The following is a 14,967-nucleotide window of genomic DNA, read 5'->3' on the forward strand; positions in this document are numbered from 1 at the left end:
CAGCCACCACAAGGATTTACACGGACAACAGGACTTTCTTTCCCCTCTCCATGCATGGCCCCTAAATCTTTCCTGCAGGTTCCCCCACTCAGTGGGGCATATTTGGAGAGGGTACAGAGGGGCAGAAAGTCCTGTTGCGCAAGCATAAATCCTTACGCCGGAGGGATGGTTACTTAGTGCTATATTGTTACAAGCCTAAGATGATTAGCTTTTCAGCAGAACCATATTTCAGTCCTCACATTTGTGGTTCATTCAATTTGGCACTTATATCACTTACTGAATGACTACATGTCTGCATATTTATTTATTTGTTTGTTTGTTTGTTTTGCAGTCGTTAGACTTGGAGCAAATTAATGGGTTATTTCTCTTTCAATTTCCTCACATTGCCAAAGCAAGGGAAAACTCTCCTGGAAATAGGTTTGGCTCCCCATCAGTGTTTATAAAATATTCATCCAGCCTTCCCAAGCCTACAAGTGCTGTACACACACTCTGGGAAGGCAGTTCTTGTTAACAGCCCATTAGAATCTTCTTTGAATAATTAAATAATAGTACGTGTGTGTCTAGTTGTTTCCTTTGTGCATGGCAGTACTAGGGCTCTAGAAGTATACTTTTAAAGATGCAGCACTATACACATTTGCCAGGGAGCATGTGTCATTGAACGTAGACATACATAGAGATTACACTATTAGTGATGGAGAAATTTCAACTGAGTTCCATGCCTTTCTAGCAGTTATTTCAGTTTAGTGGGATAAAATTAAATGAATGGATGCCTGTTCAACATTGAATACTGGAAATGTTCAGCAGCTAGTAGGGAAACATTTCTACCTTGAGCCTTTAAGGTGCTACATTTAATTTTAGAAAAAAACGTTAAGGGGATTGGACAAAAAAACAACAACAACAAAACCTGCTGAATTAGAAGTTATTAACACATTGAGTACCATGTGTATTGGTTTAAATAAGGAATATATGTGGTTATCTCACTACCAAAGGAAATTGTGCTCTGTGTACCTATTGCTTGCTGTTCTGGCAAATAGAGGTCATCCTCCAATTATCTAGAACAACCTTGCTCTCAGACTTTGCTCCTTGCATTTCTGCAGCTTTTAAGCCTCAGCGTGTTGTCTTGATTTTCCCTTCCTCTTATCCATCACAGATAGAATGACTATATATAAAGGTCAGAACTCCTGTATGAAATAACTTGTATTGAAGAGGCTCATCAGGTACAGCTTTTCTTACCCCTCCCTAACGACCTGTACCTGTTAAAATTCCTTCTTCAGTCCAGCTATTCTAGGTACATGAGCATTGTCCTCCTTTGCATCAAATTGAAGTTTGGGTAATCAGTATGAATGCAATAGATCTCTGTGAAATATAGATATGTATCTCTTTCTGCATACAGATTCCCCACCTTCCCCGTTCAGCCTGTATATTTGTCGAAGCAGGCTCAGTAATAATATGCTGAATTTAATTAGGCAGAGCCTCAAATTCTGTGTTCTCGTCTCTGCTAATGAAAGCAGGCAGCATTTGTATCTGGGTATAGAGGTTGAGACTATGAACGTAAGTGGAGCCCTTTACTCTGGGGAAAATCATTACTTAGTAAGGGTCTCTTGGTTTCATTTACTTTTAGCTAATCAGTTAGAAAGCTGCACATCTGTGTGTTTCAGCCTGCTTTCACTGACTCTTACACCATAGCAATTAAACACAGTCTCACGGAACATACCAAGGCAATAAACCCAGGCATGCTGTTCTATAAATTGTGTTAGAAAAGCCTGCCTCTAGTGCACTTGGTTTATCTGCATCACTGGCATCAAGGGAAGTGCACGGTTCCAGCAAATGATTGTCACTCCTTGCCAAAGTTAATCCTTGCTGAAGGGTGCCCAATAGTGGTTAGAGCACTGGATAGCAAACTTGCTCCATGACACCCTTCCTAAACCTGATGCTGTACTGACAGCACCTGATGGGAATTGTAGTAAACATATATATAAATCTAACGGCCACCAGGTTCAGCAAGGCTAATTTATGGACCCTTAATAGGATAAATGGACAGAAATTCAACGTTGTTCCAGCATTCCAGGGACACAGTTTTATCATACAGCTAGAAATGCAGGTTTAAGCAAATGACAGATGGATGTATTAAACATCAGGTTTTGATAGTCAAAGGCAAGCAAGCCAGTGGTTTCAGCTGACAGCACCTTCAAAACCAAACCCACATTTGATGTCCTTAAAAAACAGCTGAAATACCTGGCCATGACTATCTGTTGGGACCTTAACGTGGCTGAATGGCCATTGTCTTTAATGCAGCGTTCTGCTGCCAAAATAGTAACCTTAGTGGGATCTATCTTAAAATCAGATTTTTCCTTTTAGTATGTTTTCAAAGTTCCCATCTCCCCTGTGGGTTGATAACGGTTACGTTACCCAAGTGCGTTAGAAGAGGGACAGGGCTTCAAAGTCCTGAAGTCCTCATTGTGACACAAGGAGGGTTATGGCTCAGATGCTGCTTCCAGTACCACACACTGTGTGCTTGCACAACTCCCTTAGATGGCTGCCCAAGTGTCCACTGCCCTTCACAGTATGTCTTTGTCACTCCTCATATGCAGCAAGGCTCTGCTTCTGATCAAAGGCTCCCTTTATCTTTAAGCCCGCAGTGCACTCTCATTAAAGGCTTGGATTTCAAATGAGAAGCCAGTCCCCTCCTTCGCCCTTCAGTACCCAGCAGCTGAGCTTCTTTCTGTCATGTGTTTAATATTCAGAAGCAAATGAAGGAATACCTTTATTAGAATTAGGACTAAACCCACACAACCCCTCTCCAGTGCTACCCTTTGCTTCCATCTTCCTCCATCTGGCCAGTTTAGGCCTTTCTCTTCCTATTGTCACAGCAGGGAACCTGCCAGCATCTGTTAATCTAAGTTCATATCCATCCAAACATGAAGCCCAAAGATTGGACATTTTTTTGCAGCTTTATCTTTATGACAGCAGGGCTTGATTCCCCACCCTCTTTTAAAGTAAACATCCAGCAATGGTTGCCGTAGTTATGCTATACAACGCAGTTGTGCTGCCCCAAGATAATCATTTTGGTGGACCTGCTTTTTGTACTAAGTACTTTGTGTGACTGCTGTTGGACCCAGTTAAAGAAGAGTAGCTCCGGTGAACACCAGCTCCATAATGGAACCTTAGGCCACGGAAAGTTCTAGGAATTGCAGGAAATAATTTTTTTGCATCTAAGGAAACATGCCAGGTGAAAAGCTGAATGCAGTTTTAAATGGTGAGTGAAATCAGAAGCTTCAGGAAGGGAGTTCAGTAACAAATTGATTCCTAATAAAGATTAAGGGCTGCTTCTTTTCTCCACAAAAAAGTAAAGGTTGCACCGAAGTGAGAATTGTGCTATGGCTGTAGTCACACCCTCGTGTTCCTTCAGCCAGAAAATGTTGGCATTCGGCGCATGGGTAGCCCTTTCCTGGATATCTTTTTCAGGGCCAGGGTATTTAATGCCTAGTATTCCAGAATTGTAATTTTGTGGTTGTCTAGGAGACTAGAAGAGGAATTACGTGTCTGCCTGAGCTACTGCAAACCTAGTTGCTGCAATGAAATTTTGCATGCAGCCTATGATTGCTGTCAGGACAGTACTTTGACTTGGACTCTGCATTGGCCAAAGCTCTCCTCTGAACTGCTTGCACCCATCAGATGGAAGTGTTGGGAAACAGATTCCTCCCAAACAACATCCACCAACCCTCCACACAGAAAATAGGACGATGCTTGTTCACATGTCACACAAAGATCCATTTTGGATCTTTCCCGAGTCAGAATATTTATTTATTTATTTATTTATTTGTTTGTTTGTTTGTTTGTTTGGCGGCACAAGAAAAGGCAGCTTCTTTAGTACATTATTCCAGAATACTAGCTGAATAATCTCAATGTTGTGTAGCCAAAAAGTGCCCCAAACCTAACAACTCTATCACTATAATGATAAGTGCAGAAAGGCCCTGAGAGAACTCAGACTCTTCCACTTTCCCTCTGTCATATTCTATAAAGTATACATGCTAGTTTTCCTAAGCTTGAGTTCCTTGGTTATATAATGCACTTTCTCTGGGTTTTTCTTCAGTGTTGTTTGACAAATCTTACACACTTTAAAGTGACTTTATTTCATTTGCTGTGCTTTTGCATGAAGGTATGAAATGCTATCACTGTGGCATCTGCTGTGATGTTGAATTGAACACTTGGTTTATCATGAAGATCCTGCAATATAGACAGTATTGTTGGCTGCTTGGTGTCTTCATTTCTTTTACACCTATTATGTTGTTGGACAAAAGCAGCAGGAAGATTACCTGTATAGTGTGATGCTTTTCATTGGTCTCTGATTTTATGTACTGGTTCTCTTTTGGTGTCATGCATCTTTTGTTCAAGCTCCTTCAAAGACAAAAAACCATGTGTGTGTACACCTCGGTGAACCTGCAAGTGCTTGGGGGGGGGGCATATCTTGGTTCTTCTGCAGCAGGGGAGCCATTTGTAGTCCAGACAGCTTTTGTGATTATCTCAAGTGTATTTAATTAATCTTTCACTCCAAACCTCATTTGTTATAGAAATTCATGAGAACGTGTGTTTTCGTTTTAATGCTGGAGTAATTCTCCAACCCTCTCACTCTGTTGGAGAATATCAAGCGTCTGACCCTTATGGACCCAGAGGAGGTCGAAAGCTAGATGATAAAAGGGGCACTTAAGCCAACTCATTATATATAGTGAACTTTGAGAGATGGCAAGACTGTTAACAACAATGAAATCCTCGAGATTTAAAGCCTCGTTTGGCTTCTTGTGACTGGGAAGTCAGACTTGGGGTGAAGGAAAAGGACACTTTCAGTCATGTGTTAAGAGTTTGGAAGTGTAACAAATGAAAGCTACATTGCATCGTTTAGAATTAAAAGCCCACCAATTTGGCATTCATTTTTTAAAAACAGGAAATTGAGAATATGGAATTTTCCCTATTGCAGCAAGTCATCAGAAACAAAATGGCTTAGGGGAAAAACTTAAGTTCACAGCCTATCAGTTTTATTCAAGATCTAGGTTTAAAAGAAGTACTGAGTGGAATTCGATGTGCAGTCGGGCTCCCTCTTCCCCCTGCCTGGTCTTCTCCCCCGAGGCACTATTCTGGGGCTTCTTCTGAGTTAAAAACCCCAACCAATTTTTTTTTGGGGGGGGGGAACCTTGGAAGGGGGGAGGAAGCCCCATTGTGCAAGTGGAAGTCCTTACACAGGGCTTCTGCTGATGGGGTTGGTTAGGTGAATCCTGCCCACTGATTTCAATTGAGCACTGTTAGCGGTTTGTTCCTTGGAAGCTATAGTTTGCCTCCCAGATACAAACTGGAATGAGGATGGGGGGGGAAAGCAAATTCTGTTTAGTCCAAATTAGTGAAGGGAGGAGAGAACTGGTATGTTGCACATTATTGAAGCATTCAGAACTCCCCATGTGAGATTTCTGATACTTGTTGGCCCAGCTGATTAATTGTGCAGATTTTTAGTTTGTCATTAAAGCTTTAGCTGATTTCACATCCCTGGGTTAGTTGATTGAAGTTTGCAGCTGTAATCTTTCCACATTATGAGAGGGACAAAACCTAGTATTCTGTAGGATTAGATCACTAAGTGGGCTATATTTAAAGTTCCAGCGTTAAATATTCTGATATTAATTTTTACAAAAACAGACAAACAAAAGCCATCATAGTGTGCAGCAGGTTTTATAGTTAGAGCAGTACCCAGTAGCTGAGCTACTTTCCACCATGTGTTTAAATTTCAGAAGCAATCTGTATTACAGCAAACCAGCCAAGGGTTTTCAGAGACGTTTTGCAGAGAGAGCAATATAACAAAGCCAAAACGGCTAGTAAGACTTTCTGCAGTTAGGAAGGTCCATTTTCATAATGTAGCCTGACCTCTGGTCCTAACCCAGACCATCTTATTTCATCTAGGATTCACTAACAAAGAGTCAATTTACAATGTTATTAACCAAAAGCACTATTTCTCTTCCCATTCATATCCTTTTTGGGATTCAGGTCCTGACCCCCCGGGAGAATTCAGGCAAGACTAAAAATGCCTTAAATTCCATTTTCAGCTTGCTCTGCCAAAAATCTTAAACAGACAGAGCAAGTATACAGCACTGATGCTGTAGTAAGCAGATCAGCTTAAAACTGTTCCTTATCCACAGACTAACATTACAATTATTTCTAGTGGTATATATATTTTACAGCATGTGTGTGTGATTCTACAAAAACTAGGGTTGTTGGGTTTTTTAACTAACACAATGTGAGGATTGGAGTGTGGGAATGGGCTTCAATTTGAAGTCCAACCTCATCTAAAATAAATAATTTGAAATTTGCAAGGTGTGAGAATCTGTGATAAGTATTTAATGTGGCGTCAGAGCTTAAAAGTAGGGAAAATGTATGATCTGCACAAAATTCTATTGTCAGAAAGCTGTCAACTGAGAAATGCCTTTGCTACAGTTCAGGGTGTGCAGTGTTAATTTAATTTTTGCTCTGCCTGGTCCACAACAAATTGGATCATTCTATTTTGCTAAGAGTTTTAAAATCTAATTGTCTGTTTAAAGGTGACTTGCCTGCTTAAAGCCAAATTCTGTCATTTTTAAGAGAATAGGATTTACCTTGCTGATGGCCCATTTAGCACAATATGCTTCCTGCCAAAAAAGTATCAAAACCTAGTGCTTTTGAAGAATATGGAAAACCTTTTGATTTGGCAGAAATGGGACAATCTTCTTCCCTTCCCTACTTTAGTATTTTAGGTAAAGGTAAAGGGACCCCTGACCATTAGGTCCAGTCGCGGACAACTCTGGGGTTGCGGCGCTCAGCTCGCTTTATTGGCCGAGGGAGCCGGCGTACAGCTTCCAGGTCATGTGACCAGCATGACTAACCTGCTTCTGGCGAACCAGAGCAGTGCACGGAAATGCCGTCATACCGGAGCGGTACCTATTTATCTACTTGCACTTCGTGCTTTCAAATTGCTAGGTTGGCAGGAACAGGGACCGAGCAACGGGAGCTCACCCCGTCACGGGGATTCAAACTGCCCACCTTCTGATCGGCAAGCCCTAGGCTCTGTGGTTTAACCCACAGTGCCACCCGCGTCCCTTTAGTATTTTAACCCTGAGCTAAGTCCCATGTGTATAAGAGTTCTTACTCTTATTACTATTATTTATAAAATTTCTATACCGCCTTTCATCCAAAGATCACAGGGTGGTTTACAATATAAAAACACAAAAATACATACAAAAATAATAACTACCCCATACACACTTTAAAAGGCCATAGATTGTTTAATTAGCCAAAGACTTGGGTGAATAGGACCGTTTTTGCCTGGCCACTAAAGATAGGTAACGAAGGTTCCAGGTGAACTCCCTGGGGAGAGTATTCCAGAAGCAGGAAGCCACCATAGGAAATATCAGAAATATTCAGGGGGGTACATAAAGGCTATTTGTATTTATTTCTTATATATGTTTGAAAAGCAAACAGATGTTCATGAGCTAAAGCTGTGATCAGTTTACCTGGGAGTAAGGCCCAGATATATACAGGATCACATTATAAGTGCATTCACACGTGAAACTGTATTATGTATTTTCTTTAGATGTATTATTTGGCAACCTACTGAGTCTTAAAATAGCTATGTTTTAAACATAGTAGCTTTAGAATGGTGAAAACCACTTAGAAGTTAAGTTCATTGTTTGTGGTTTCCACATGTCTTAACGTTAAAAGGCTGAATTACAGTTTCTTGTTCTGCATTGTTTCTTGAAGTTTCCTATTTCAGTGTCGAGGGAGGAAAACTTTACTTGCTGTATCATACAAGTTGCTTCATTTTGAGGAGTCAGGCCCATTCTCATGTTCTCTCACGGAGATATGTATGCATTTTCTTGCTTTTCAATCCAGTTAAGCCTATATCTGCTGTCTGCAGGGGCTGGAGTGCCCTAATGCTCTCACAACCAAGAGAAGCATTCTGTTCAGTCAGTGAATGGAACCTAAAAACAAATAGCATGTTTGTGGGCAAGTATTTGTTTTAAGCCAACGCCTCCCACTTTCTGCTGCTTTGCCCATATGTTTGCAGTGCACTTGCCTACAGAAGGTTTTGCATGCGCCTTTATTTGATGGATTCCAGGACTCTCCCACACCTGCCCACTCTGCAGCTGAATTGCATTAACTGTTGTTAGTCAAAAGTGTGCCGAGGAAAGAAAGTGAAACTCAGGCTTTGTTGTCCTCTTTGCAGATGGCTTCGTTCTTTTTGCCCCTCAATTGTATGTTTTGTGTTTGTTTGTTTGTGTGTGTGTGTGTGACTTGATCCACTTTGCCATATCTTGCATGCGCGCCTAGCTTCAGGGAATGACAAAGCCAAAGAACTGGAAAATCTAAATACTTTTCAAAATGTAGTTTTTACACTTCCTTCTCCCAGTTGTAATCTCTCCAACAACCATCAGCCCTACTACCATTGTGGCCACCACCACCACCACAGAAGCTACTACTATCACAACCACCACAGAAGCTACCACCACAACCACGACCACAGAAGCTCCAACCACTACTGAAGCTCCAACCACCACAGAAGCTCCAACCACCACAGAAGCAGCCATCACCACAATTATTGCTAGCACAATAGGTATCCCAGTAGAGGATTCTGGTACTGTGTTTTCATCTTTCCTTTTCTATTAGTCGTCCAATCCATACTTGGATCTTGTCAGGTTTTTTTAAGCCTGTAATTCAGGCTTAACATCAAGGTATGGTTGCTTTGAAAACCATCCAACATGTAGAGTTTCTCAGTGCTGTGATAAAAGATTAGCAGCAAATGAAAAGTAATCCTTGGGTTGTGCATTCAAGGTCTCAGTATGTTGCCGTGATAAAGTTACTTTAGATTAATTTGCTCTTCAGAGAGACAGGTCAGCTTTGTTTATGCACATGTATAACACAAGAGTTTTCCTTGCTTTCTGTAGGCTAGGATAAGCAGGTACAGCAAATACACTATAACAAAATATAGTGGGCTAAATTGGCTGTCATCCCTACAAGGTAGTAAAAGCAGTGGTTGCATTAATTAATGCATCTGTTTCATTATGGGGCTTGGCAAATACCATATTAAAAAAAAAATCTTTACATAAGAGAACTGCTTCTTAGGGCTGCTGCAGAGAGATCATGCTAGGTCCCTACCAACAAATGATGTGCACATCCAAATGTTCACTATGCAAATGTTTGGTTGCCCTGTATGAAAAATGCAACATGTGTCAAACTTACTGGCACAGATATTTAACCAAGTCCACATCTACTGCATATAAATACCTCAATCTGAAATAGGAACACATCCAGAAAAAGGTCTTTGACTGACCACTGGGGCACAATGCCTCATTTTGCTTAGCCACTTTAAAAACAAACAGACATGTAGTATCTCATGGTTTACAGTAAATTTATACTCCTGAAGAGAAGTTAAAGCAAACTCAAGTAGTTCTGATTAAGCCCAGCTTCAAATTTCTTGCATGCATGGAGTCTCATTGGAGTCAATGGGAATGCTCATGTATATTCTAAGCATAGGCATATGAACTTGGTGCCTGGCTTGCAATTTATTGATGCAAGGATTTCTCAGCTGTGGCTCAAAACTAAATGTTGCATGAATGAGCATGCAGTGGTAATTGATGGATCAAGATATAAAATTATAGACATTTTTAAAACTGAACTGTTATTGTTAGAAATAGCTTTTTGTAAAGACATAAAAGTATAGCTGAGAAGGAAACTGTCATTTTCTAAGTCATAAAGTGGCTGTATTTATTGTTGAAGAATGTGTTCTCATGTCAAAGATATATTGAATTGTTTTCGCTTTATCATGTTATAATAACTAATAGAACAATTCTCTGCGTGTCTATTCAGAAGTAAGTCCCACTGAGTTCAATGGGACTTACTCCAACTGAATTCAGTGGGACTTACTCCCAGGTAAGTATATATAGACTTGAAGCCTAATGCAATAGTCAGAGTTTCTAAACTAATGGATTGAAGCCAATTAAACTGATGTTGTCACAAACTAACTTGACCTAAAACCAGCTAATTTTTGTTACCCACTATCCAGAATAGTGACAAGAACATTTTGCTTTCCAGTATTTTCTCAATTTTAAAACAGTGAGAATTGGCAATGAATTGAACCTTGATTTGGTGCAATGTTGAAACAGATCATCATTAATAAATCTCTGCCTGTCTAGTTACGTAGATCATCAGGAGCTGCTGTGTGGGATTTCTGTAATCCTGCAAAGTAGGTATTGGCATAAGGGCTGAGAACGTAACCTTCTGCAATGCCCTGTAAGAATTAGGCAGCTGAGTTGACCCTGCCCTGTAGAGTGTTGCTTTTGACAGGCAAGTGGCTCATTAATTTGTGACACTAAAATTCCTAAGGTGATTTGTTCTCTTATAGATGTATGGACACATGACGTCCATCTAGGGCCATTATCCTTCTTCCAAGATAATTTGGCAGAAAGATTGATGTCTGTATCCTTGGCCATTTTGAAAATGTTGTACCTCTCAATTTGCTGGTGCAATGACAATCTTCACCAATCTGGTGCCCTCTAGCTGTTTTGGACTACAACTCCCATCACCTTTGGTAATAGTTCAAAACATCTAGGGGGCACCAGGTTGTTCAAGGCTGCACAAGAAAATGGCTATGGCTGAAGAGAGTATTAGCATGGGCATATATCCAGGTGTACATTTTAATATGTAATTTATATGCAAACCTTGCTGTTTCAAATGATATATTTAGATATACCCCCAAAAAAGTTCTTCTCATTACTAAAGTGACGTATGAATTGAAATGGCTTTGTAATGTTTTTTGTTTGTGTTATGTGAGGTAATGTTGAAGCATCCACAGTCTGTTGTGTGCTATACGTGGTAGGGGTGGGGAGGAGGATGCTCTGCATTTCCTTCTAAGGAAAACAATTCATTTAAATTTGGGCATGCAGTTAGAATGCATCTCTCTGTTCATAATCCAGTTTACTAACCTCTGTTCTAACCTGTTCGCCAGCTGGTGGTGCAAAGCAGCCTATCTGGGATGTAAAAGCTTCACCTAACAGTAACTGGGCAAACATCACCTGGAACCACACATTTGATCCTGAAACTGAGTTTGTGGTTGAGTATATCAACAGTAAGCATTGGGAGCTCGAGAATTCTGCAGGGTCCTTAATGTCACCAGAGATTCTGTCATCTCTCAGAGGTTTAATGGACCTTTCATGCAATGTTCATTATAGTGTAACTAATTGTACTGCTTAATTTGTGCATGGAGGATTATTTTTTTTTTGGGGGGGGGGGAGACCAAAGGCATGGCATTTAACTTGTCCTTCAGATTATATTGACACTGTGTTTTATGTTGCTGTTCTCTTAAACACAATAACTGCCGACTCCTTTCAGTGGAGGATTCAGAATAACACATCCTAAAAAGGACCTGCTTTTTAAAAAACACTACCCTAAGTGAATCTGTGATGGCTGTAAGTGCCGTAGAAAGAAGCAGAAATAGATACAAAAATCTATAGATCCCCTCTATAGCAAATAATTTGGGGGTTAATAGTAATGATCACGTTTTGTTTTAGTTGGAGATTTATAATTAGTTATCTACATAAATTTTGTTTTCAAGCCATTCATACCTCACTGTACTTCCTGCTGGCATGCTACCTGCAGTTTTTAAGTAGTTATGTACTGGTCAAAGAATTAAACATTGACTGTCAACCTTATAGCTTTGGGGGCAAGTTATATGTGCCCTAGACATGCTTTCCTTGGTTTTAGTTTGCTGGGCCAAGTCCTGTTCTAGGATTTGGTTCCATAAAATTATCAATACAGTATTGTGTTTAGATTTTTAAATTAAGTAATCAAGAACTGACCCTTTAGGAATTTGCATCTAGCATGATTAAATAGTAAGCAGTCAATGTAACACCCATTGTGTGGAGGATTCCTCTGTATTCCACTCAGCTGGCTGCTGCATTGTCACAGAGTGGGAAAGGGAATCTTCTTTTCTTTGGGAAGCTTCTCATGCTTCCAGTTTTGTAGTACTTTGATAAATTAGGTTTGTCAAAGCCAGCTGCTTGGATTTTCTTTAAAGGACTCCCGTGATTTCAATTCTCAGGCCTGGTGCTCTCATTAACCTAGCCATTGCTAGCAAAAGTATGTTTGTAGATTCATACACGTCTGTAACATTGCCGATTAGGGACTTCCATGCCTAATGATTTGCTAAGGTTAAGTTAACACAGCATCCAAGCACTTCCAAAACTCCTGAAGTATTGGAATACTTGCAATTTCATAGGGTACCTACATTGGAGTTTGCAAACAAGGTTCTTTTTATTCACTTTATGTTTGAATGCTTTTAGCAGTGTACCTTTAATATAATTTAACGTTGTGATTTGTGTGCATGCTCTTAATAAGGGTTTAGAAGTGACTTTTGCAAAATGTGTTGAGGTTAATTCAGAAAAGGCAATTCTAGTGCATCAGAAGCATGCTGCCAGAGAAAGAGTTGCTGTTGTTACTGATTCGGCACATCTGGCACTTGCGAGTTGCAAAAAGCCTATGCCAGTCGCTTTCTGTTCCAAGTAAGAATTTCCCAGAGATGGCTGTACAAAGTCTTCCCTTTTTTCTGCCCCCCCCCCCACTTCTAGTTTTATGCAAAATCGCTGAACCAGTAATGTGATAAGCTTCCATCTGGTTGCTGGCTGCCTTACGATGCCAAAGCAGGTGCTCCGTTAGATTAAATGGTGTCTGGAAAATATAATTCTCCTACATACAAGTGGAGTGAGCTTCTGTAAACGAGCCCTTCAACTTTGAACTGATGGTGCCAGAAACTCTGGGTGTTCACTCTGTGTTAGTCAGTGGTGTCATCGGCAGGGACATGTGTCGAGTCAGTAGCTGGACCTGGCATTAGGGATGTTTGCCTACAGAGTAATCTGCATTTCCTGCTAGCTGCCTTTGATATGAAGTTTCTGTTTCTCAGGTAACAAAACAGTGAAATCTTCCCCTGCTAAAGGCTTTCTGGAGCTGGTTGACCTGACTCCTGGGGAGAAGTACATAGTGCGGGTTTTTCTCAAAGGGAATGATACTATCAGCTCGAACGTAACCTTTCAGACAAGTCCAGGTGAGATGGGGTTCAGCCCCACAATGTGCTGCATTTTGGAGGCACATTCCATTCCAAGCCTTACTGCCTTTGCGTGCTGCTGCTTCAGAGGGAGGAATTATGCCATGCATGGAGAAAATGTCATCCATCTCTTCACTGACGATGTGCACTCTGCCCTTATTATACAAGTACCAAAGTGAAATGTATCCTCTCTTAATGAGGTTCTTTAGACTGTGTTCTGCTAAAACAAACAAAGGAAAAAAATATTGGCATAACTTTTCTTTTAATGAAACAAGCTTGGTTTTGGAAGATATCTATAAAAAGGGCAGAGACCCATGGTTTTCCATCTAGACTTAATAATAAACACTATTGTTAAGGAATATGCTATAGGCTACGTGTTGCTGTCTGCGCATTCATGTTTCCCTTTGTGTGCGTGTGCACTGCTCATTATCATGCTGCCAGCTGTTGCATGAGCACATGTGAATTTCTGATTGGCTTTATGTCTGGGTATTCATGAAAAAGATTTTAGATATTATAATGTGGTGGATTTGTCTGCAAGACATCCACAGAGCTATGTGGCATACTCATAATTTCAAATGAAGTCACAATCTGAGAATTGTAGCAATGTACCTTTACAGAATATTGCCTTATATCCTATTTGTGTGTCTCAAAAGTGCCTTGTATAGGTTGCTTCTATCTTGCCCCTCTGTTTTATGAAGAATTCAAATGAACATCATTAGGTCAATGTATTCCAGTAACTTTTTTCTGTTTCCCAAGGGTTTTTTCAGTTGGGGGAGTGGCAATTGCATTGCCAGCCAGTCTAATGTAGACAATTTCTATTGACACCTTTCAGGGCTACTTCATCTTTACCCGAAGCTTCCTGTTTTCTATTTCACTATTTTTAAAAATGAAAGGAAGCTTACAGATGAGGAAATAAAGGGGCAATTCACTAATCCTTCAGCACCACTGAATATGAAGCAATAAAATGGCTACAACCCCAAGCAGGAAGCTTTTAATTATCATTGAAAAGAGCCTTTGCTGAACAGGACTTGCCTGTGAATAAACATAATGGATATTGACCATGGTAAAAGACATTCCTGGATGGTATAACACAATATTAAATACTGTGTGGAACCTCCTTTTAGATCTATTTCCAGTACTGCCTGGTAGTGCTATAGGGCTGCAGCATGGAACCAGTCAGACTTTAGTAGATATTAGTTTATGCAGTCACATTTCTGACCTCTGCTTTCAGAATTTTAGGTAGCTGTCAAACAATCAGCTTCAGTCATAGTGAAGCTTAATCAAACATAATCATATCCCAGGTTTCCTCCTGTGTCCATAATAAAAGCTCCTTTTGTCAATGCAGGTAATTAGAAAAGTAGTTTCCATGTGAGAAATAGCTGAAATGTATGCTGAGTGGAAAGAATCGGAAGGTCATTCTGTAGAAAGCTTTAAGCAATGTGTCAAAAGCTGTAAGCAAAATGTCCACATAATTTAAGCAAGGTTTCTCTTTTAACTCTAAAATGATAAAGTTTATGGTGGCATATAGACAAATGGTGGAAAGAAATTGCTAACCTAGTCTGAACATGTGTGAAAACAAATGAAAAATGCCATATTTTTAAATCCACCACGGGTAACTAACCAGTGGCCCACAGTTCATATACATCCCCCAAGCAATTTCTGCCTGCCCGCCCCAGCCCCTCAACAACTTGGTTGTTCTGTCAGAAACAAAAAAGTTAAACACTGCTGACCTTCACAATTGCCCTGGTGTGAGTGGAGAGGTTCTCATCCTGCTTCCCAGGTGTTCAGCCAGATGCTACTGGAAAGCTCACAAGCAGGACATGAAGGTAATAGCCTTCTCCAACTGTTGATCTCCAGAA

At 40.3% G+C, this 14,967-nt stretch overlaps 1 protein-coding gene across 41 annotated transcripts in view; it reads left to right on the top strand.

Annotated features, from left to right (window-relative positions):
• Positions 1-14,967, top strand: part of NFASC (neurofascin) — a 180,339-nt gene that overhangs the window by 145,407 nt on the left and 19,965 nt on the right. For 19 of the 41 annotated variants that reach the window (XM_083618120.1, XM_083618148.1, XM_083618115.1 and 16 more), the window contains 3 exons: positions 8,423-8,647; positions 11,018-11,206; positions 12,968-13,108. The exons of 19 other annotated variants lie outside the window; for them this stretch is intronic. In XM_083618120.1, coding sequence (XP_083474246.1) covers positions 8,423-8,647; positions 11,018-11,206; positions 12,968-13,108 — 555 coding nt within the window. The remainder of the gene's footprint in view (positions 1-8,422; positions 8,648-11,017; positions 11,207-12,967; positions 13,109-14,967) is intronic. 3 more of the 41 variants (XM_083618114.1, XM_083618149.1, XM_083618123.1) reach the window with 3 other exon arrangements.

The sequence above is a fragment of the Podarcis filfolensis genome (genome assembly GCF_964270895.1).
Source record: "Podarcis filfolensis genome assembly, chromosome: 6".
Classification (NCBI taxonomy): domain Eukaryota; kingdom Metazoa; phylum Chordata; class Lepidosauria; order Squamata; family Lacertidae; genus Podarcis; species Podarcis filfolensis.